We start from the raw sequence: 25,441 nt of genomic DNA, 5'->3' as shown, positions 1-25,441 counted from the left end.
TACTATTTCAGTAAAGAGGCTATGTTCAAGAAAGTTAAATTCCGCAGTCATATAGGAAAGGGGCTTGCATTCTGCACACAAGGTCATAGGTTATTTATATTTAATATGTGACATCTGGCATTTTAAATAATTTCCTTGGCTAATTACGAGTGCCTGGGTGAAATGTGAAACTTCTGCCATTGGGGAATTAAAAGGAAAACAAAAACAAAAGTAGATTGCATAGCATTGGAAAGTTTTGTAGGGAAATTGGGAGTTGTCCTAATTCAGGCACTAGAATACATGGTAACAGAAGACAGTAATTTGACTGAACTTGGATAAACTTTAAGTTTTCACTGAAAATCTGCAGTCATCCTTTTGTGATTTTAAGTCATTCTGTGATTTTAAGACTCTCTAGGCCATGACTGTTAATTACAACACTCCCATCTAGATCTTGTGCTCAGAATTTGATCAATGGGGCATTTGTAATAGCAAGATTACAAAGTTTAACAAAAAGAGATTGCCTACAAGGTGTGTGTTGACAAAAACATACCTACATAAAAACTGAATGAGGTCACAGTCTCATTTAACCATTTTACAGTTTTCCCCAAGAAGTTTCACCACTCTCCTAAACTTACTGCAGCCATATTAGTAGACTTTAATATATTTTTACATTAAACAATCATTGCTTTGCTTTATTGTTTGTTTAACATTCTGCCATGTAAAGCAGACATTACTTCATAAAGTTTGCTGCTGCTTTATATTTCTATAGTTTTACGGAGCAGGTTGGAATCCTCCCATTTGGAGATTACCATCACATGCGTTAAAAAGACCAGAGGGTCTAGAAATCTGGCACTTAACTATGTGTCTCTCTTCACAGACTTTATATTCATAGTATTTTTCTCTCAGATCATCAAGTGAAAGCAAAGTAAAATTATCAGCTGCATTATTACTGCTATCAATATATAAGGACACTCCAGACACGAGTATTTGCTTCTAAAATGATTGCTTTTACAGATACCTTAGAGTCTTATTACAAAGCCTAAAGTGGTTTGTGAGTGAAATCAGATGACAACTGAGATTGCTACTGGAACAAGAACAAGCTCTTGTAATGCACAGTGATGTTTGCATAAGATAAATATTTGTGGAAACTCAAATGAGGTTTCATAAAAGCTCTTAGGCTTGATACAAAGACTAAGGTGGCATTTTACTTACTTTTACACATTTTAACTTTCACTTTTGACTGTTCGTTAGCCAGCAGACAGTACAGGACTTGGGATATTGAAAATACAGGTTCTGTTCCAAGCTTCCAGTTTCTTGTAGTCTAATTTTCAGACTTTCTCAAAGCAACATGAGTAACTTGCTATTTATATAGACACTTAAAACATTGCCTAGTTTCCCTCTATGGTGAAGATAATACTACTTCTGTTGTTCCTCTTTTCACTTAAATTGCAAATGCCTCTGAGTAAGGACTCTCAAGTCTGGAATACTTCTTATACACTGTGACTGAACAGTCAAGAAGCCTGCCTAGATGATTTGGGCTAATATTTCTATTTGTACTGGAAAAGGAGAAGCATCACACAACAGTCATAGCAAAATGGAACCCCCGGTCTCTGAGCCTTTAGCTATTCTATTCTAGGATCTATGCATACTGTGATAACTCCTATGATATGGTTCTGTTTTGCTCAAGTATAACGCATGTGCAGTTTAAGGTCCACTGCTTTTTCTGTATTCCATATATACATGTGATGTCCTTTGATTAACTTAGATAGAACCACAATTTTATGTACTTAAGTCATTCCTCCTTATATATTGTAATTTAATAAATGATACATAGCCTTTGCTTATCAGTAAATTAAGGTTTCTTTATATTAATTGTCTTCAGGGGTAGCAAAAGAATATTTCCCCTCATTACAGCTTTTCACCATGATTCATAATAAGCAACCAGAATAAACGTATTACTAATCTTTCCTTGATACGCACATTGTCGGGTTTCTGTATGAAGCTTGATGGGCTCATTCTTCAGTGAGAAGGACCATCAGCCTTGTGGAAATCACTTTTTTGTCCTTGACTCAGGTCAGACTAAGCCAACATAAAAATGGATTCTAATGCTGCAGAAAACTTTAAAAGTTCCCCAATAATTTGGATCTTGGATTTCTACCTTTTCTCTGTGGAACCAGATCCATCCATTCTGCAGTCATTAGATCACATACACTCACACCACTTGCTTAGTCTGTGCCTAATGAGCTTTCTGACCCAATATCTTAATTTGGATACAACAGGTTTCAGCTGAGAGGCAACAGGTGTTGAATACGATTGCCATATCCCAGCTGTGGCAGGTGCTTATGTGTCTTTTTTGCTGTGATCCATTCCAGTATAAAGTCAAACAGGCCGGCCAGGTGGTTTACATTTATTTTTTCCTTTGCATTGAAATAGAGGCAGAAGTTCTCGTTAGCGGCTCTTTCCTCTCAGTTTTTCAGTCGATTGAGTTTCCACCTGGCTTGCTGTCCAGATTGCATGTAAGAGAGTTGATTCTTTGATGGAGCAAGGGCTGGGAGGTTTGACTATTCGATTCGGTCACAGAATCAATCCTCACTATAGCCAGTCATCTGATATTATGCTGATGGTCCCAGTCCTTATCTTTCTACCCTAACCTCTTCCCAGGAATAGGCTTCGCTGTGTCCTCTGGCTCCTTACATGTCAGACTGGATTAGGATAAAGGTACTGCTGCATATTAAAATTTTATGGAAAGTAGAAAAGACAAAACACAGAAAGGAATAACTGATTAAATACTGTCTCGGTATTTTTCCAAGCTGAAGAATGAGGTATTCAATTAATGGAGTGATCCCAGTCAGCTCTAGAAGAATATTACTCAGTAAAGATTCTGCCATTCAAAATTAATTTATTTTTGCTGTATTTGCAGATCCTATGTATTAATTAATACAATTAATTTGGTATGTATAAAGAATGGCTTAGCTGTTAATTTATACTAAAGAAAACAACAGAGTTTCAATGAATGCTCACATAAAATGGACTTCTAACATGCATTCAAAATAGAAATCTTATCCCAAGGATTCATGTCATCTAGTTGGCAAGCAAAAACAAATCATATGATCAGTCCTTTTGCTTTCATTATCACAAAGGCCACAGATGTCTGAATAAACACAAATCACCTGTCTACAAATGCAAAATAAAATGTTTGACTTGCTGCTTCCTCCTTTAGAGACCAGGGCCTGCTGCTCCCATATATTAAGAAGAAATAATACCAATAAAGCACAAGGAGGTAACTGATGACAAACTACAGAATAAGTATTTTTAGATTAAGAAAACCAGTGAGAGAAAAAACTCCAAAGAGATAAAACCACCAAAATGACAGGTTTGCAAATCGAAGGACTGAACTAGGGTTTTTAAAAAATATTTTAATATTTATAAACTAACATAAAATTGTAAAATACAGGGAGGCGCTAGTACTTTCATGAAAGTTTCTTCATTAACTTAAACTCTTCCACTGAACTAAATGTACTCACAGACAATAAAAGGCAAAGTCTCCGGAATCCGCTCCTTAGTTTCCATTTGAATTAAAGCATACACATCTCCAGTTTTGCTCAATTAAAAAAGCAGAAACAATCAATCAGCCATTAAGTGGTTTCTCTGCTGGGCAGGGATTCAGCAGGAAGCAGTCAGGAGGACTGTATGTACCCACAATCACTATAATGCATGACTTTTTTAGCATGTAGTAGCATTAAGCTGTCCTGATGGCTTTGACATGCTTTTGCTCAGCAAAAAAAATGCTGAAGAGAACAACAGCTGCCCTTCTTGGTGCTCTCCTGCAGGCAGACTCTAATCCTCTGGGTTTATACAGTTGTTCAAGAAACATTACGAGGAAAAGCCTTCTAAAGCACCAGAGGCACCAGACGGGAAACAGCTTGCTCAAAGTTTTACCTATATTATGAAAAAGTGTATTTTATGCGTTTAAAATTTGTACAGTAGCACCTTCCAAAAAAGGTCAATGTATGAAAGATCTGTATCACAGAATACTGTTTCATATTTATTATCACAAAGGGAGGGGTGTGTCTGCTACAGTATAACCATAAACTGGAAATGAATCTTTTCCAGTCAAGACAGTACATGAAAATTATTCATCTAGCAGCTTCCAAAGTTGTAAACCCAGTTCAACTGGCTACCAGGCTCTGACTGTGCTTGGTACAAAACAATTCGTATGTACCAGTGAATCAGACAAAAGATCAAACTAAAAATAGTTTCAACATTGGTATTTATACACCTTCAGAGTATTAAACACAGTTTTACTGGATTTCTTGGACTTTTTCTCATTGGGAATGCCCTAATAAATTATATGGGGGCTGTTATAAAATTGATTGTAAAAGCTTAAAATTAAGCTTTAAAATTACAGTAGAAAATAACTGTAAGCCAAGAAACGTTACTGTTAGAGTAAAATTTGAAAGAAATCCAAACTTGTTAAGGCATAGAACCTCATATAGGATATTCAAGCAATGTTAACTCTTTCCTATAGCAGTCCTTTAGTTGGAAAATAAATTTGATCCATCTTTTAAGATCATTTTAATCTGAGGTTACAATTTCTTATTACAGTAAATGATGTCAAACGTTTGCTATTAATGTACAGTGTTCCTGGTGTCAATAACTTTGTGAAATATCTAAAACTCGTCCGTTAAGTAAATGTAACATCAATTCACTGTGTGAGGCTTCGTGTTGGGAAGCAGTAGCTATATGTGGTTTACATTGCTAAGAGAATCACAAATAAGAAAGATCCTAAAAGGAAAGGAATGGTTGCCAGTAAACTGTACAAGACCAAAGGTTAAGTAACTCTCAGAACACGAGGTTATGGGTTGAAGTAGTTAAAGGGAAAATATCCCAGAAATACATTTCAGAAAATGAACTAATTAACCCATAAAATCACCAGAATGAAAGGTATTTAAACAAAAGGGTGGGAATAATTCCTTTTTGGGAAATCTGCTTCAATATTATTAATATAACTGGCCCAAATATGACTCAAAATTTAAAAATTAATTAGCAATAGGATTTAAATTCTTTTGTACTTAATATCTCTGCATTTCTCAGTAGTGGCTCAAACACTTAAGGAAAACAGTATTCTTAAAGGGAAGTTTTTATATTTTTCCTGCTTCAGTGTAGGGTGTACTTCTCTAACACCTGAAGCCAACCTCATTTACAGTTGCCATTAGCCTGGCCCTCCACGCTACCCTTCACTGCCCCGTGATTTGTAGTGATGTGAGCACCGTGCAGTCAGTCAGCTCAGGGATTTGAGCCAGTTACAAACTAGCTCTCCAAAGAAAGCAACTTTTTGTCTGGGTTCCCTGAACTGGCTCATTATATACTAGCATGAGTGGCACATGGGAGGGACCTCAGCTAGCTCCGTTTCATGCGTGTTTGATATAAAGTCCTAGAGAGCCAGAGCCCCTGGGGCCATCAGCTGTCCAACAGTCAGTGGCTAACCATCTTTATATGAGCCCCATAGTTCCCAGTCTAAATAGTGACTTAAACTAAAATTAACTTCAGGTTCCACTAATATGGCAGCTAGTAAATTAAACAGATGAAACTTCACTAAATCTGATACTTCTGACAAGGGAACAGTAACATCTTTCAGCAGAAAGTCACAAATCACCCAGCCTGACTAGTTATAAATTGTTGGTTAGAACCAACAGAGTAAAGGTGCAGTGAGATAGCTGCACCAGTCTAACACTTCCCTATTATGGAAAAGAGGGTTTCTGCAGATTTTCTCTTGTATGACCCTCAGAGAACTGACTTAACTCACTAAACCAGATGGAACTGTCTCACTCGCTTTTGCTGTGTTAATTTTCTGCCCGAGGCAGTATATGGTGGGAATGGAATCTCTTTTGGAAGGACAGGTTTTTTTCAGCTCAGCTCATCCTGCCTCCTTTGCCTATGAGGCTATGGATGCACGTCCTGGTCCGATTGCTGCTGGGCTGGTGGAAGAGGGTACCTCTCTCAGCCACCTACACAGCTCACACAGCCAAGCAGTGAACACTCCCTTTCCAGTCACAGTTAAAATAAGCCACACTAGCCCACACAGCTTAAATAGCACATCTTCCTTAACTCTCTTTGAAATTCAGGATGGAACACATATCTTGATTATAACTTTATCACCTTCCTTTTCTTCACCAGCAACCCGCCTGCCTATGCCCCAGAGCCAGTTCTCTGAGGTGTCTTTGGGTGCGTACCAGAGTTCTCTCATTACACCTCTATGTTGCAACGAGGCCACAACAGACATGTGAAAGACAGGGCTTTGCATATAGCCCCTTCCTGTTCCTCTGGTCTTGTGCCTTCTCCACAAAAAAAAAAAAAAAGTTATTTGTACCAACTGAACATACCTAGTTTCAAAAAAAATAAGGTACTGATAACGAAGAACCTGCTGCTTCAACATACATTGTTAATTGCTTGCCTTATGCCAAAGTGTAGAGAGAGGGAAGAAAAAAAAAAAAGCTTTTAAAACATGGGGGACGTGCAGGTTGGATCAAAGAACCAACCAATCTATGCAGAATGAATACCGGGCAGCAAATGCACAATCACAGGTTTCCGACCTACAAGACTTGCAGGAAAAGCCAGCCCAAGTCAGGCACAGTGCAGAAATCATTGGAATCTGTTCAATTTGACTGAATGCCAGAGCACACTCTAATCTAGGGAACAGAGCCAGATCTGACCCCATTTGCAGGACCTTTGTTGCTGTTTTAAACACATATCTTTACTGTGCCAGATAATAAACCAAAGATGGTATTAACTTAGCAATTAAAGAATAATTAGCAAAAGAAGTAATGTTTTGATCTGTGCCAGTTAGTCAGACTGCCATTAATGCCAACTGCGTATACTAAGTATAGATCTTTCTCTAACAACATTTTAATCAATTTGAAGAAATAAATTAATTTAGGCTACACGATAAATTATAACAGATAAGTCTCAAAACCCCCTGTTTACTCATTTATACTCAAGCAACTTAGCCGTTAAGGTAAATTGCAGTTATAACAAGTACTGGGAAATAAATTTAATATTTACATCTGTTTGTACTTTGAGACTAATAAGAATATGGTGTTAGGCAATACCAGCTTAATGGTTTCTTCCTCCCCTCTGCACCATAGGAGCATGCCATCTGCTCAGCTGCTTTGGCACCACCATTTGTGAGACCACCCTGTGAGCCAGACCAAGGGAACTGACCCAGCTTCGTTCTTATTTAATGGGAGGATTGTTCAGGGCGGAAAAGTTCCCTGATCCGATCCCCAGTGTGGCCCCACAAAAAGCTGTGTCAGCACAACTGGTCAGGGATGGTGTGGTGGCTGCAATAAGCAACACAGGCCAAGGATATCTTAAGTTGGTACTGCTGCCAAATGCTTTGTGTCGTGAAACAGAAGTGCAGAAGCAGAACTAGTCACTGTGCATGCCCACAAGGGGCAAGAGCTCGAGAGAAACTCTCTAATGCATCGCCGTTGTATCAATCTTCTTTACAAGCGCCAGTAAAAAAAAACCTGTGAACAAGTACATAAATGAACAGATGGTATTCTCAAGGATAAATGCTGTGAATACATCACTGTAGAGTGACTTTAGAAGAAAACCTGTGATGAGGCTGATCAATAGCAAAACTTGGAGAAAGTAAGTCTGAAAAGTAAATAATGAGGTTTATTGCAAGTGGTAAAGGCAGGGCTATCGAATTATTTGCTATAGGATTTTCTCTTGTTAACCTTAGTTTTAGAGACGTGTTTTGCATTCAGTAAAGAGAAGGATAATCACTTCAAAGGATCACTGTCAGAAATACGTGATATGCAATAGTAAATCATAAGGAAAAACAGACTGAAACTGACTTCAAGTAAGAGAGAATCTTTAAAGCACTTAAACAACAATGAATTAATTTATTCCCCTCCCCACAATTCATACCAGTAACTCTGAAAAGGAACAATCCATCCACTAGGGATGATTGTTGTTCTACGCCATGGCCCTGATGAATATGTTTTTTAGTCTCAGATATAAGTAAGAGCTACAAAAGGTTAAAAAATGTGGGTATAGTTCAGATAAACATCTAAGAGTTTGGAAATTCATCTGAACGCTTTCTGTCAGGAAAAAATGTGCCGTAAGTCTCGTGAGAAAACGGCTTATTTGTGATGTTGCTGGCACTTTTATTTCTATTCTCAGCTGGAATATGATGAGAGTAGTCAACTTTTCACATGGTGTTTTGTCTTCAAGAGTTGTGGGGAAAAAGTTCAGTTCTAAAAATAGAAGATTACAGTGAGACTCTTATCCTATGTAAACTGACTTCGCCTCTTGTTACTAAGAGACAACGGGACAGTAAAGTAAAATTTCAGCAAAAAGTGAAAAGTTGCATGCAGCTAAAGAAGAAATAACTGTTTTCATTTTACAAATTAAAAAGACCCCTACGTATCCAACTTGAAAGACAATTTCTGATTTTTAGTTACATAGCACTAGATCAAAAATCCTTCTCTTAATTAACTTGAATAATAACTCTGACAACCACCAAGTTCTTACAGCAGTGCCTTGAAAAGAAGCTTGACTATACACAGCAGTAGGACTAGGGTCTTAGCTATGGACAGAGTAAATTGTCTACAGCACGTAAGTTACTTCCAAAAACTAAATTTCATTTCCAAAATGCCTTAGAATTTATCAGTCTTTCTTTATAAGTCAGTGGGATGTAGTCTCCAACATTAGTTCTGAAAATGGAACTTGAACTTTTAAATTACTTAGACCTGTTGAAATTTTCTTACCAACAGCTTTATGTGACAAATACATATATTTGCAGGGACAGGCTAAGGTGTACATGTGCAGATAAATTTTCATGCTGTAGCTCCAGCAGACTGCTCCACCTCACCAAGGTTTCTGCTACTTATCTAGCCAGCCAATTAAAGAAGAATTCTTGGAAAGCAAAAGGTGTTGGTTAAAGATGGCAACAAAACTTGTCCTTTAAATAATAAAACTCTCTTCTAAACTGAAAACGTAGGGGTGCGATTTAAATAGTCTGAGTAGAATTTTGGCTGCTGCTTTGCAAATCCATATTACTGCACATTTACTAAGTGTGCAAAACTGGGCTTGTTTACACAGGGCTTGTGTGGTAGACAGTTCTTATTAAAATTACAAAATTTTTAAAGGATCGTATCTCTCAGTGTTACGTATTCAGAGCTAATAGTTCATCTGGCATATTGTCTGTGCACAAATTATATTATGTTGCCCTTTTCTTGCAAAAAAGAACATACACTTATAATTCACACTTGTGTTATGAGGACCAAGGAGATATCCACTTAAAAAGGGTCACACACAGTTAAAATCAAATTATAACAAACTCACTCTGCTTAGTCTGCAAGGGGGTCTCTCCTTCTCCCTCCTACCCCGGATGCTGTTGCAGTTGCATACTGCTTTTGTATGAACAAGCTTGCTGTTACTGACTCCTGCAGTTTATTGGAAAATTAAAAATTAAAATCTGCAGACTATTTTATAACCACACATAAATTTACAGACTTCCAAGATCCAGTATGCTTGCCTATCCCCAAACCAGATTACACAATACAGGCATTTGTAGGGAAAAATTCATAGACAGATTTTTAAAGGCTCTGTAACACTCAGAAAAGAACTGTTAAGCAGCTGCTCATTCCCCACTTTCATGAATAGAGGTCTGAGTTATTACTCCATATAATACAGTACTTGTTTTGGCATAGGTAATCCCTAACGCTTAGTCTGTTTACAGGTCGTATCTGCCTCCCCAGTGATACTGCCAAAGCTTGGTAAATTTTCTGAAGGGCAGCACGACTAGACGGAATACCTTTCACATACTGAACACGGTATATGCTCCCTCTATAGAATCTCTATAAAGAGATTCCAAAGAATATGCTTTTGTTTTAGGGAACAGAGGGACTTTTTTGTTTTGCCCCTCCACTCCCAAATCTTTCCCTTTAGAAATAACTCTTGGTAATCCTGTATATTCGTGGTTTTTAATCTATAGCAAAAATATGGAGCCAGGAGTCAGATGAAAACTAAAATGCATAAATCCTCTTAAAGGAATTTCTGTCTTATATAGGCTTATTTAGATGTGGTAGGAACATGGAGACTGGAGCCAACTGTATTGTTTCTGCCAATCTGCGTTGAAGTTCAAGAGTGAATAATGTCAAGAAGTTCATATGCTTTCCCAGATATATGTCATATGGTTCACAGAGAACAGTGTCTAGTTTGTCTGTCACCTATCTCAGCAGCTGTAAGAAGTATCTGAATTCATCAGGAAGACGTACTGTAGAAGATGTCATAACCTCGTTAGATAAAATATAATAGATTCTCAGGAACAGCATCAAAGAATGTTGAAAAAAGGTTAGTGTGGATCCTGGAACAAGTTTTCTTTCAATTATTTCCCCTGGACCTTTACCATCTCCTCACATTTTTCCATCCCTTATGCTCTTTGTGACCAGTCCAGTATGGAGGATCTCTCTGCAAACCCTGGCTTCACTCATAGCCAAGTAAAGCAAAGGATCAAGCTCATTTCCTGTCTAGAGAATCAGAACTCCAAGTGTATAATTCAGAAATCATAAGGATCATAAGCTAAGTATTTATTTGGCCTCTTTTTTTTGAAAGAAGAATTGGTATCATAAGGCACCTTGAGAATGGAGTTTCCATCTTCCCTGCCTTGATCCAAGAGGGAGCATTACTGAATTTGAGGACATGGTCAGACTTGTGCCACTGATCTGTATTAAGAGGTGAACTCCTTCATACCGCGTGTAGTTGCCAGTCCTCTCAGATCTGCCAGTCTGACTACACATGGAGCCACTCCCTAACCTGGTTCTGTCAAAATAATCTGCTTTTTGTGGCAAATAATCAGAGAACCATAGGAAAGGAATGAAAGAAAAATGTTCCTTTTTGTTGGCTCCTGTTACTCAAGGGACTGGACAAGGTTCTCACTGACAGTTAGTTACCATGGCTGTTAATACCCCGAAACAAAGTGAATGAATACCATGATTTAGAAGAAAGGAGCGAGATCTCACTAGGAAACCCCAGGAATATCATAGGAGTAGGCAACTATATAGCAGTTTCTTTAAAGAGAGAAACTGATGACCATTTGGAAAAAAGTCTTCATATTTTAATGATCTGTAAAGTTTAGCCTCTGGCAGTTCTATTTTAAAAATAATCTTTTACAATTAAAACCAGTTAACTTAGAAACTTCTGCAAGATGAAATGTATTTGATCTCCTGTCCATGTTTTGAATTGCCACAACTTTTGTTTGCTGCAGACTAACTCCCCTCCAAATATAAAATGCTTATATCTTTCGTGCATACAGAAGAGGCACAGCATCTGTTACCCAGTGACTGCCTTACTGCCAGGAAAGACAACTCAGTTTGTACAAGAATGCTATTTGTCTGTTAGCCATGCACGAATCCACTTAGCTTCCATTTCAGCTCATTTGTAGTTGCCAATATCTACCCTTTAAATACTTACAGCTGCCACTTCTGTGTTCAAAAAGTATCTATTTTCATCTTTCATTTAGGAGCAAGACCCTGTCCAAAGCATCTGGTAATGTGAACTGTGGGGCCCTGGATAGCCCAGGAACTATATAAGCCTGGTTCAAAGTCATCCTAGATGAGAGTAAGAGTGTTTTGTAAGTGGTGGTTCTGGCAGCAGCGGCTCTTGGTTATCAAAAAAATTTCACCCAACAAAACCACTCTATTTTGCCTGCTTGTTTTTCCTCTGCATCAGTTCCCCAGCCTAGTTAGCCAAATAGTTGTACCCATAGTTGCATCTGCAGAACCCAGAGGACAATGCAGGGGCAGGAAGAGATGTCCAGGGTTACTTTTCTAGAACTGACTTCAACAAGACACGCTTATAAAACTGACTTGACTACACTGTATCTGAATCGCAGGCAGAGGACTACAGCCTATACAGACACTAATCCGAACCTCTTCCAAAGCACTAATACTCAAGACAAACATTTAGAAGTATGCTGTGGATTCAATAATTATTTCAAAGTATTTTTCATTTTCAGGAAACAACAGTGGGAGAGCAAAAGAGGGAAGATGAGGTATTTAATTTTAGATTTTACACTTGACTGAATTGTTTATCAGCTGCCATGATCCCTATCGTGGGTGAGCAACAGGCAATAAAATGTCTAGGGTTTAAAAGATAACAGTCTTCCCTAAAATCACAATCTATCCTCAGAAATGGAGATTTCCATCACAAACTCACATTGCTGCCATATGCATCAAAATCAATGGGTAGTCTAACAGAATTACAACCATTTTACCATTAAATAATGCATATACTGACCCCCCCAACTTCTCCCACTGTGACTGAGAGCGTATGTACGCTGTAGGCATTTTTAGAGCCACAGCTCATGCAGGCACAGCCAGCCTGGCTATAAAGCAGCTCTATTAGCTGTTGCTGACAGAACCCTTGCAGCACGGATTTCATTGCAGGGGTGCATTATGTTCTACAAAACTGAATACTTGAGAAGTTTAGCCAGCTCCAAAATCTGTTCTGGCCTGGCTGTTCTCCCAGTAGCCAGGCAGTCATTTTAACCAGTATTTTAACAATACAACTTAAATTACGAGGAAATAACATTTGCCTTAGCTGCTCTCGGGAATCACAGAACTTGCAAAGCAAACTGTTTCCCAATGGACAGTGTTCTTATTCAGGAGGGCTCTATTGCCATGACTCTCACCATTTGTAGGTATAATTTGATGCAAAAAAATTACAACTCTGATTTGACTCATATGAACCCTGCCCATAAACAACGTCTACAAATGTTAGGCTGCCAGAAGGTTCTTCTCTGGGCCTGAAGTTCATGAGGCTGTGCCTGTACTGCCCCTTCCTAGGTGATGAACATTGACTTCAGCAGTCTCCATTCCCAGGCACCCTTTCTTGCCTAGATGCCATCCTTGCTGTTGTGCCACCATTAATACTTGGGTGGTCCCAGAGTGAATCGGATCAGGGAATTGATTCACCTGAAAAACAAAAGCAACCGTAAGCAAGTGTCTGTGCTGGCACAGTGGAGGGGGTAGTAAGTGATGTAGGTTATAAGAAGCAGCAGAAGGCAAGGACCTGATAACTTGGTTTGAATCACAGCCTATTACGTGAGCCTTGATAACATACAACGTCTCTAGGCTAACAGAGGAACCGGAGCTGTAAAGGGATGAAATTACCCATGAGCCTGAATAGCTCAGGACTGATGTCAAGTCACCTTTCGTAGTTCCTTGCCTTAGTTCCTTCCTTTCGTAGTTCCTTCCTCTCCATACATTCAAGAAATAAAGCATTTCACGTTTGAATTGAATGCTACAATAGGTTATTCAGTATCTTAAGAGCGTAGCTTTATCTGAGCTTTCGAGTGTATTATTTGTTTCAGGAATAATTAGTCCCAAGAATATACTGGCAACATAGTTCAAACACAGTGTCATTCTAGTACACCTATGAAACTCAAGGACGGTAGCAACTTCTTCAACTGATGGTCATTCAATACCCCTTTATAGCATTCTTCAGTTCACCTCCCATCTCAGTAAACTATAAAAAGTTTCATGAAAAATCTCATGCAGTTCTCATAGAGTACTGGATACCAGTTCCTTCTTTTTAAGCACACAATTTAAAAATTTCAAACAGAAAAGGGCTTGAGGCAAAATTCCTTGCCTAAATAGCTTTTCAGTTTGTGAGAACTTAGATCCAAAATATGTTACTTTAATCCACCTAATTTACCCAGCATTTCATTCTTTATAAGTAATCCAGTCTAAAACCTTATAGTCAACTAGTGAAAACTTGAAACAATGTTGATCTCTGTTTTAAATAATCTCCTGTCAAGAATCATATATAGGAAAATATGTCACTACTTTCCACATTTGTAGTGTGTAGGTCTGATTCCAGGACATTATCCAGCATCCCAGAACCGTATCTAAATGACCAATAAAAGCACTTGGGGAGATAGTAAATCATTTTACTCTATGACATTGGTATTGCTTCATGTAACCCCAGTTCCAGATCCCTGACTATTTTAACTTTCTTCTCACTGGTTCATCCAACAACACATTCTTTTAAGCTGCTTTATATGAAGTTTTTCTTTCTCCGATATCTTGATTATGACATGAGTCTACTCTGAGTCCTTCAGCTTCCTCCTCCTTTACCACATCCATCTTTGTCACAGAGACCACCAAAAGCACAAAAAGATTTACACCTGCTAGTGAAAAAATGGGTCAGTCAGCTTTGTGCTCCTACCTACCTTCCACCCTTCGTGTACACTTATATCCTGCCTGCCCTACCTTTCACATTTGTTCTCTTAGATGGTAAATTCTTGATAGTAGATGCTCCATATACTCTTAACACTTGGCCTATTTTGGATGTTGCTATAATACAAATAATATAACTATATTCCACACAGACCTGAACTTCATCTCACAACAACAAACAAACCCTGTGCATAATTGCTAATGTTTTTAAGTCACAGAAGTAATGTTGGGAGTCTATTTTTAGACATTGTGTTAAGTTTCACTCACTTTTGACAATCTGCATTTTCCTTTTGTAGAGTTCTGTTTTGTTTATACTTTAGAAATTGTGTGTTAGATCTCACATGATGACCTTTAAAATAAACCGAGCTCAACATCTTGATACCCACAATGGCGTGGGAGTCTAAAGATGTGGTTCAAGATACTTGTTTCTCGTTAGGAGGAAACTAATGACAGATCATGCCACTTCCTCACTTACCAAGGAAGATCCTCTTGGTGCTAGTTTTATGTTAAACTACAGCAGTTAATGATGTACTGTGTGTATTTATAATACAGATACACACACAGGATGTTGACGGAGCTCACTGCTGGCAATTGTTCATTAATTGACTAATCTATGCAAATTAGCAGAATAAATTTGATAGCTTTTATCTGCTATGCAAAGGTTACCAACTTGTCCACAAAATACTGAATAGATGGGAAGTATATTGGATAGACATATGCTAGACACTTCCCAGTTCCATTTCTTGAATCACAAGGAAGCACATCAGATAACTGCACATCCAGTTGGTCTGTACCTTCTCATCTCGCTAATGTCTGTGCTAATTTGCATAGAAGTGTCAAAGAATGAAAATTATTACATTCTTTTAGGAGATCGGCTGTGTCATAAACCGTAACGCTCCACAGAAGCCCGTATCACTGACCTTGAGTCTTGATCTGGAGATACTGTACTTGAAAGGACTAAAAAAAAAAAATTTTAATCACTCTTTTTATTTTCTGCTACCGATGTTCGTGCTGAGGTTGTCAACAGGATGTTTAATGCTAAGAACTGTATTGAAACAAGCAGCTCATTCCACTATAGTTAAAACATCCTTACTGCCTGCATAGGTATTCCCATGAGTGCAGGTGCTAGAGCAACAGGCTCCCTATCCAGTTGTGTTTTCCACCTTCATAATTCATCTGAGGTATTCTAGCCAGTCTTTACATGTCAGGTAAGGCACTTCAGGTGCTGACTGACATTTGGTAGTAGATTTTGTTTGGGCCATCAAAGGTGGTGTCCACTCCCAGTTGTCTGCTCTGCCCCTGTGCTAGATCCCCCTGCTGAAGGGACAGGCGCATGCTCTCGAGGACCCCAGTCACAGCATGAGGAAGTAACAAAAATGAAAACCAACACTGACATCAGTTGAATGCTACCAGCTGTGCACTACAGAAGTCAAGGAAGAAGTATTTGTGGTGCTTAGTGATCTCTACCTACAGAAGCAATCATTGCCAAGCAATGACAGAAGACAACAGATATGCTTTTTTTGTCATCCCAGCTAAACTCCTTCTTGAATGGAAGTCAACAGCCACACAATACTGTCCTAGTAACTCGGGTGTAACAGTTGAATCCCAAATTCATTGTAGTTCACCCAGGGATGCAAGAATGGCTTGCAATGGAAATTCAGGGATTAACAAGGTGATTATTTATGTTCAGATAAAAAGACTGGTCAGCTTGACATGCCCGCTCTAAATATTGAGATGGTAGAAAAGAATGGTATTTACAAAAGCTAACTTTAGCTTAGTAAGGCTAAGAAAAGAACTGAGGAGAAACTGTTCTGAATTACCATTTGAAAATCCTCTCTTCCCCACTCACACCGACCTGAGTGAAGAGTAGCCTCAATAAGATTAGCTTTTATCAGTATCCCAAAACCTGTTAAAAAGGTACAGACAACTTCTCTAAAGGCCGACCTGTATTTAGTGAAAATCAGTTCAAGTCACAGTTATAGACAAGCCAACCAAACTTACTAATGCAAGAAGGAATAGAGTTAGCTGCTTTCTGTGGGTCTAGGATCCTAAACCATTAAAAAAAAAAAAAAAAAAAGAGAGAGAGTATCACTGCATACTAAACTGAGGAATATCCCTCTGATTTGCTCATAGGCACTTTTATCTTTGCAACCAGCAGAAATAAACTACTGACCTAGGTGAGAGTTCCAGTCTTGGAACAGAAGCATCTTCCATTGGCCCCAGGTACCCAGTTTGTAAGGATATAATTAGAGGATTAGAATGTCCTAAAACAAGACAGCTACTGCATTACCACTCTCTTTTTCCTAGAGGGGTGGTTTTCATGGCTTGAGGATCAGGTTTGGCTCCCATAAACCCTGTAAAATTTTTAAAGGAGAGTGTTCACTTTTCATATATGCATTTACACAGAAACATCACCATTCTGTTTTGTTGGGCCATATAGGACGTCAATATGATGACAGCGTGCACGTGGCATTCTGAAGCACAGGGGAAGTGAGACGAGTGAACTGTGTGGGCGAAATGTTCTCTCCGACCAGGTGATCCGGTGAATTCACAGGCTGGGCTGAGGGGGAAATGGCACGCATAATGGCAGTCTAACAGTGATAGGTGAAGATGTTAGATGTTTTTTAACAGGATGAGGTTAGCTCTTCCTTTCATGGAAATACATCAACCCTTTCTGGAAAATCATCTTTTCATCTAATTTTTTTTTTTTTTAAATTAAGATGTGTGAAAAAAATAACAAAGTGGGGGTGGAACAAATCTGTTTGTCTTCAGTGTGTTCCTCTACAAGAAGAAATGAAACGGAAACTCTGTCCTCCATCATACTATGAGCTGTGTTTGCTTCCATAATGCAGTGGTGTAGGGCATAATTTTAAATAAATGTTGTGTTACACATTTTGTCTCTAACAAAGAATGGAGAAGCCTACTATGGTTTTACAAGAGTTTAAATACTGAATATAAAAACAAGGAAGATGGGTAAATGCTGAATCTATGGGTAAGTTCTGAACCAGTACTACTGTACAGAAAGACATCAGTGATTAGTTTTTGGTTTTTTTTTTTCTCTCTACCCTTCACCCCAGTATCACTGCCATTACAGGATATGCACACATCTCAGGTCCCACTGCATAGTCTTGCATGTGTTACCTACACTAGCTACCACTGATTTTACCATCTACATTGCAACTTTTGGCATGCTGATAAAAGTTAATGGGAGAGAAGACAATTTATTAAATCTCTATTGATTCAGTATTCATAATGCAGTATTTAAACAGCCTAAAGGCTATAAACCTTGTAAGTACTACAACTGTTCTCCATGCTCAGGCAGAGCAAAATATGAAAGCTGGTATTAGCTGTAATAAGAGAATGCCACAGGGCAGCGAGACAGTAAACTAGAATTACCACGTCACTGATATGACAGGTAGGCATCACAGTCTAACTGCACAGTGATTTACTGGCTTAATCCTGCAGCCTCAATATTCCAGCCTTCTGAAATCCTATCATTCCGATGCCCCTGTGAACACTCCCTTCTGCTGTTCCCTCTCACCTAAGGACCTGAACACTGAATGTTCGATTAACTTCGGAAAAAAAAAAAATTACAAAAAAAGAAAAAGCATTGTATGCCATGCAGGGGAAATAAATGCATGCTTCTGCTGAAGTGGAACTGTCCCATATTGTTTTTAACGCTGTTAAGATCTCATGGGTTTTGTGGTTCATATAGGTACCTCTACCCAGACATGTTTACTTGTGTTCTGTCTGGTGTCCACGATTTGTCTCTACTTCAGCACAGTGAGAAGAAAACAATGACAATGGTTTCAGCTTTTAAATTGTTTGTTGCCTGTGACTTATGAGAGTATGTAACTAGAGCACACAGATGGTCAAGAAATCGGCTTTACATTTTATAATGATTCAGAGAGCTAGTGAAACAGTAAAGTGCTAAGTGGCATTCAGGTCTTCGATGCCTGAGAAACTTCAAGAAAATTGCATTAGCTAATTTCTTAAGTAAATAAGCACGCACTGAATCAAATGAGGTAAGTCACTGAGAAACTTCCCAGTGAAGTGTGATTAGAGACTAATTTTCTTTTTCTAACTCAAAAGGAGAATGTTTTCAAACACTTGAAATTAAAAAAGGTAAAAAAGTACTAGCTTCTACTTTAATATCTTTGTAGCTCTCACTTTTCTCAGACCACAATGAGGGAAAACATTTTATCAGTTTCTGCTTAAGAAGTTTAACATAGAGACCTATGACCAAATGCTAACAATCCTTGCTAACGCCTGTGCATAGAATAGACAGTGGCACGTATACAGGCATGCGTGGCACATGTAGCTTCCTAACACTGCAGAGACCATTTTACAAATTATCAAAAAACCTTATTAGAAAAGGTAAAATGTTTATACAGTTTCAAAACAGCGAAAAAATACAGATTGAAGATCTGTACTCAAATGCAGTTGTCAGCTCTACACAATAGAACATTAATAAAAAAATCCGTGTTCACAACTATAGGTAGATTATAACCATTTCAGTCACAATCACCAATCAATAATTTTTAAAGGCAGTTAAACAGGAAGCTCATTTTTCGTATCAAACACAACGACACACTGAAGCATTAACAAGTGTATAGAGACTATCAAGAAAAAATAATTTAAAATTAGTAAAGTGTCAAGATTTGTACTACAGTGCTTTGTTAGAGGATCTCAGGCAGCAACTTTCTAAAAACGTACAACAGAGACTCTCCCACCATGCCAGGGCAAGGGAAAACTATTTATTTATCTAATAGATATTTAACAGGCATATTCACATTAACTCCTACAACAGTTTCATTTGGGAGCTAAGTGAACCTCACAAATGGTTTTTTAAGCCTCCTCTCATAAAGAACACTGAGGTTAATGCTCTTTTGAGTAAGGCTGACTGGACTAGACTCCCTCTGGAGCTCATCAATTCTTCTCCTTAGCTGACCTAGCAACTGCTGTTTAACAATACACAAGGCACTCCCTCCTCACCAAAGGCTTTGTATCTTGCTTTTAATGTTTTTCATCAGCTTTGTCACCAGAAACTCCGAATAAAAGCCTCAAACATCAGCCTCCTGCACTGTGGTACAGAGGGAAACTTAAGCCTTACAGGCCATCTCACTGACACATGGCTTCTTGACTCGGACTCCAAATATAAGCAGACTCCTGTTTAATAAGGCAATAACTCTCAAGTATGTTGAGCTTGTAGGTTTGCTTAAAGAAGTGGTGATAAAATGCTTTTGTGAATTAAGACTTCTTTCTAGCTAACACCTGTTTGGGAGCTCTTGCAATCTTGCCAGTAAACGTCTTTGAAAAGCATGCCCCTTCTGCAGGTCATAACGGGTAAGTAAAAACCAAACCAAAACAAAAAACATCCTAGCTCCACCTCCTCCCCCAGCAGCCCAAAGCATGCTTACTCTTTGAATCAGGGAGCAGCTGAGCTGACATGTGGTTCACTTGCCAGCTTTCTGAAATTGCAGTACTGGGGAACTCTAGGATTTTGATATTCAAACTCTGTATTTGTACCGCCAACATTTAACCTCACATTCCAGGGCGGGGTTGGGCTCAGAGCCTGGGACATTCCAAAAAGCATTCCAACCAGCAAGGGCCCCAGAGGTAGCCCCACAGTGAGCGCATCCATGCTAAAAGGCTAGTAAAAATATAGTTGTATTCCCATTCACATTTCTAATAAGCAGAGTACATATAGGCTACAGAGAGGACAAGTTACAGTTCTCCCCATACCCGTGGATCACACTTTGGCAGGTATCGTTACAAATAGTTTCTGCAGCATCAGTATCAAGAAATAAAACACAACTGCTTTTTTGTTTGCTTGCTGTAGCCTTATGACAGAAAAAAAAACCAGTTGCTTCACTGGATTCCATAGGATTAATAGTAAAACTTTTTCACTAAGCAAACACTTAAAATACAGCACAGCTTTGGTTCGTATTGACAAAGTATCATAATCACATCACATTAAAATGAAATAATAAAAAAAAAAATTTCCAAAGAGTGAGGCTAAATATCCTCAAACCCAACTGTGGTCTCAATTGCCACCCTATGCAAGAATGCAGAAGTGCAACGGCTGTATCGTTAAATACTGCAGAAGTCAGCATATTTTTCTGGGGGGAAAAAAAAAAAAGAAAGAAAAAATCTGCCACCTTCCGTTTATGAAGGGTACAGCAGAAAAGAGAAGCATAGCAGAAACTTGTACAGACAAGTCACCAGCATAGTTTGCTCTTTAATACTAACGTGAATCGAACGATTTCTAGAAGGAAAGCACTGGTCACTGAAGTGCTTAGTTTAAAACCAGTGCTGAGAAGGGAACATACACAGTGAAACAGTTATCCTATCTGTAGAACTGGTTAGGATGAATTGAATGATCAAAGTAGGATAAGTCACATGCTAGTTGTAACAGTTAAGAGGAATGAAAGCATGTAAGAGAAAGTCATTAAACCCAAACATTCTGACCTGCACACACACACATATACAATTGCCACTTTTCTTTAGTTCTTTTTGAAGTTGATCAAGGGTGTCAAACACGTTACACTTCATAGCCATTTGCCAGAATTTACAGCCCTTCTATGTTTAGCTGTAATGCTCATTCCAATGGAGTGACTCCTCGCTCTCATTTTCACATGCTGTTTGGCCTAGCTATGACCATCCATAATTACAGCGCAGACAACCTCATTAATGTATACAACTATTACAATGAATTAAGAGGAGTAAGTATAAGCACTGGTGATCACATAATAATTTAAGTAAGCATTCAAAAACATGCTCTTACTAGAAAACAGAAACACTCCCCCCAAAACTTGTAGCACCCTTTTGATTTAATATAACACATATACCTTGCACGCTAGTATTAACACAGTATTTGTTTCAGCTCATAGAGAACTGTATATCCAAGTTCACCCAATTCTCTCCATAAAGCAAACCAAGGCATGTACTCTGTAACATAGAATCATTCGGGTTAGAAGGGACCCTAAAGATCATCTCGTTCCAACCCCCTGCCTTGAGCAGGGACATCTCCCACTAGACCAGGTTACTCAAAGTCCCCTCCAGCCTGGCCTTGAACACCTGCAGGGATGGGGCAGCCACAGCTTCTCTGGGCAACATGTTCCAGTGCCTCACAGTAAAGAATTTCTTCCCGATATCCAATCTAAATCTCCCCTCTTTCAGTTTAAAACAGTTACCCTCGTCCTATTGCTCCCCTCCTCGATAAAGAGTCCCTCCCCATCTTTCCTGTAGGCCCCCTTTAGGTACTGGAAGGCTGCTATAAGGTCTCCTCAGAGCCTTCTCTTCTCCAGGCTGAACAACCCCAACTCTCTCAGGCTGTCCTCATAGCATAGGTGTTCCAGGCCTCTGATCACCTTCGTGGCCCTCCTCATCATGGCATGTTGCACCTGTCACTTTGTTTTCAGACCAGAACTGATAATCTGGAGATTCCTCACCCTGTTGAGGAAAACTAAACCACCATTTCAGTAAGCCATTAATAACTGAAGTCCCTGAATTCTCTTAATCCATGAACATTCTTTTGGGGATTCAAAACTCTAATTTAAATCAGACAAGCTCAGCTAGATAGCCATGAAATCAGGCTGGGTCTGTATCCTCTCTTTGCATATAGCATGTGCTTACAGTTTACTTTAATATGAAGTTATGATGATCGCAAATTAAGAAGAAAACGTGTGCCTTTGAGTAAGGCCACCAATATCACTAACGGTTAAATATTGAGGCAAACCAGGTTACATTTCAAGAACAAACACATAAGGCCATATCTGGATGCCCATTATTGCAAGTAATGAACATGTAGACATTTACTAGAACTTCCAAGTTCAAAAGAACAAAACAGCTCAAAGTGCCTTCATTCAACAAATTGATGGCTACCAGGCTTGGCTCCAGTTCCTTATTAGAAAGGCACAACTATAATACCTAAGACCAGTAAAGGATGGTTAATTCTTATTATTGTATTTCTGGACGATAAAATGTAGTAGAAATTATGAAAGACGAATGTTACTTTCAGGCTTAGTTATAATTTCTAGGTCCTTCCCTCTGCAAAAATCATTTTCTTGATATATAACAGCTGTAAATAAAGCTTGCAAGACATGTATAAAACCCATTTGACAAAACCATGTCTACTTAGCTACTGGTATTTTCATACATTGATTTTTCTCATTAACTATGTAGTTCCATAATGAATCCATCTGTTTATGGATGATGCATTCACGCATCTCTTACCAGCATGCTGTAGACTTCTTAAAAACAAAACCACAAGTAATAAAACCAATAAAAAAAATTGCTTTGAGAATATCTGGTATTTTAAAAAATTTATTATTTGGGATAATCTTTGCAATGTTCTTTAAAATCAAGTTGCTAATTTATCCTGTCTGAAAGGCACCATAGGGATAGTGAGTGGTGAACAGTAAACGTCTCATTGGCATTTTTCACAACTGGGGAATTTATCTGTCTCCGAGAGAATCCAAACGAAATGGGAACAGCAAGATATACAAATAGGAGCTAATTTGGAGCTGCATAGGTGTGAAACCTCTCATTTCCATGCTATCGTGGCATCTTAGGCACGTTCATGTCAGAAGTTCCTTCAATAAAATTAGCTTTTTTATGGGAAGGCTCAGCAACATCTTCTCCGTGGTCTCTGTTATTCAATCGTTCCCAATCTTCCCTCTTGCGTTTGTTAATCAGGTGATTTTCTCCCTCACACAGCTTTCCCTCTGGGACACCCAATGTTCTCAGACAGACAATAGCTGCAGCCTGTTCTGCTAGTTTCTTTGACTTGTCCCTGAAGAGCAAGCAGACAGAGCACAGGTAAAAGTAGAAACTGAAGTCTCTACACTGCCAAGAGACAATTTCCTGTCTCTGATGCAACATCATGAAATAAACAGCATTTGTAGTCATCTCATAGCAGAAGAACAAAATAGGTCAGTTCCAGAAATTATTTGAATCTTGCTAGGTGTTAATGTTGGTGCATCACTCCTGATGTAACATTCCTAGAAAATCTGTTTCTATCAGGTTTTGTGTCTCAAACACTATTCATTTCAAAGGTATGAAGTCAACGTGTGTTTGTCCCAAGTGGCTGCAATCCTCAGAAAGTTAACTTTTACAAATATGATCACTAAACAAAACTAGCTGAGTTTTGAAGAATCATTTTTCTTGAAAGACACTGAGGTCCAAATATAATCTCTGGCAGGCATACAAGTTCATTGACGCTGACAAAAGCAGGAACTGTTCCATAATAATACAAATTCTGTCATTTGAGACACGGACTGCAGTGAAATTCAGTATTTGAAAACATTTTCTTCTCAAAGTTTCATCTCAGCTGAGCTTAACATCCTAAAGTCTCTGAACAGGAATGCTGCAAACACCAATAATTGTTGCATGCTTTTGTCCTCTTTAAAGTGTTCAGCGCTGAGCTCTAGCTTTCCAGTTAAATCAACTTAGGTGCAAATGCCTGAAGTCAACTCCAGTATTAATAGACGATCATATAAAATACTGTCACGAAACTTTAGGGCAGCCCTGGATATAACTGTTGATTAACTGTGATCTCTGAGGAGCCGCTAAACTGTCCTCTGCTTCACTGTATATAGACACTTAATCCTGACTTGTTATTGAGAATGGATCTGCTGTAGTGGCTGAAGAAATTACCTCCTTCAGTGCTTCCCTCTGCCTTCCTTGATTAGTTTCCGAACTCTTCACAGACAAAACTGAACCGGGTCATCTATTTGCTCCCCTTCCAATACAATTTGTGGACTAGTGTACTAAGTGAATTGAAATCTGCAGTGGTTTACCTGATTACGCTAAAGCTTACTTCCTCTTGTCACATTCAATTCTCAGAAATTTTTAATCCATTCTCCCTCCCAGAGGTAGCTTTAGAAGGCAGGTTTCAGTTGCCTTCGATCAAAGTCAACTGGAATAAACTAGAGTACACTTTCATTGCAAGTTTTAAGCAATATTTCAGAAACAATTACCATACAGCTGCAAAAAAACACTGATAGCTTACCACAGAGTTGATCTGTATTTTTGCTCAGCTACTGTCACTACTGAACAGAATAATCTATCCAGTGGTCTTTGAACCTGGTGAGAAAAAAAAAAAAAAAAAAAAAAGAGTTAAAAAGGCATGTCAAAAACAGTCATGTCATTGACAGAACTATTGCAAATATTCTTGCTTTGCAAAAAAAAAAAAAAAAGTCAAATAATGTCCCTATCTAACCAATCAGTTGCTTCTGTCCAGTATAGTTCCTACCTATAAGCGTGCAACAGAGAAAACATTCTGAATCCAAATTCTTTACTTCACAGAAGTAAAAGTCAGTCAGTCATGAATTCCTGTGTAATGACCTGCAGTTACAGCAACTTTTCACACATGAATCAAAACCAGATTGAAGGTCTGATTTCTAAATTTTTATTTTCTAATAAAATAAGCTACTATTTTCATACATATGCGTATTCCCATATCTGAAGCTGCTTACTCAAGAGCATAGCCAGACCAGAACGCAGAATTTCTCACTACCTTGAGTCCTAAAATACTTAATTTCATAGACAAGGCAGAAGAAGATATTTGAAAAGGTTTCTTCATTGACTCACAGTTTCATAAACAGGCTGAGGATGCTTTTCTTTCCTACACCATTCCAGAAGATACATTTTTGGAGTAATCTGTGGTGGATATTCTCGCCTAGACAGAAAAAATTATGGTCAACAACTATGCAGAGAGTTCTATTTTAAAACAGATAGTGCTGCTTATTATATTACTTCTACCAGTTATTCTTTGTGGTTTAGTATTACAGCTCAAATTATGAGAAATACTCTGCTTCCTTATTAGATAATTCAAGTAATATGTCTGATTAACATCTAAAAAAAAATCTAAGCTTTTCTACTAATTCTTCCCAAACATTTACATCCTGCAGTAAAACAACTAGAGAAAAGTTGCTTACCAGAAAAGATATTCTAACTAAATATATAATGCAGAATAGAGATACAGTTTGGCACTGCTTATTATATGCAACAAGATAAGATTAAACACTCGAAGAAAGAAAAGAAGCTGCTTCTGTTATGAGACTGTAGAGTTATCAATAAAAAAGGGTAGGAAAGGTAGGCGTTGATTCAGCTACTGACATGGAACTACAGGCTCATGTACGTGGCAGAAAAAATAAATACTCTAAAACCACAGTATTCAGTCGTCAGAGAGACAGGTAATAAAT

General features: G+C 38.4%; 1 protein-coding gene across 4 annotated transcripts in view; it reads right to left on the bottom strand.

The window, feature by feature from the left end:
* Positions 1-12,030: 12,030 nt before the first annotated feature.
* Positions 12,031-25,441, bottom strand: part of DUS2 (dihydrouridine synthase 2) — a 39,151-nt gene continuing 25,740 nt past the window's right edge. For 2 of the 4 annotated variants that reach the window (XM_074583179.1, XM_074583178.1), the window contains exons 14-16: positions 24,828-24,915; positions 24,247-24,320; positions 12,031-12,965 (exon numbers count right to left, since the gene is read on the bottom strand). In XM_074583179.1, coding sequence (XP_074439280.1) covers positions 12,962-12,965; positions 24,247-24,320; positions 24,828-24,915 — 166 coding nt within the window. In that variant the 3' untranslated portion in view covers positions 12,031-12,961. Of the gene's footprint in view, positions 12,966-22,543; positions 23,029-24,246; positions 24,321-24,827; positions 24,916-25,441 lie in introns of those variants that run through there. The other 2 variants (XM_074583177.1, XM_074583176.1) reach the window with 1 other exon arrangement.

Source organism: Larus michahellis, chromosome 4 (assembly GCF_964199755.1).
Source record: "Larus michahellis chromosome 4, bLarMic1.1, whole genome shotgun sequence".
NCBI classification, from domain to species: Eukaryota; Metazoa; Chordata; class Aves; order Charadriiformes; family Laridae; genus Larus; species Larus michahellis.
Note: the sequence above shows the minus strand (reverse complement) of the source record. Positions and strands in the feature narration are given on the sequence as shown.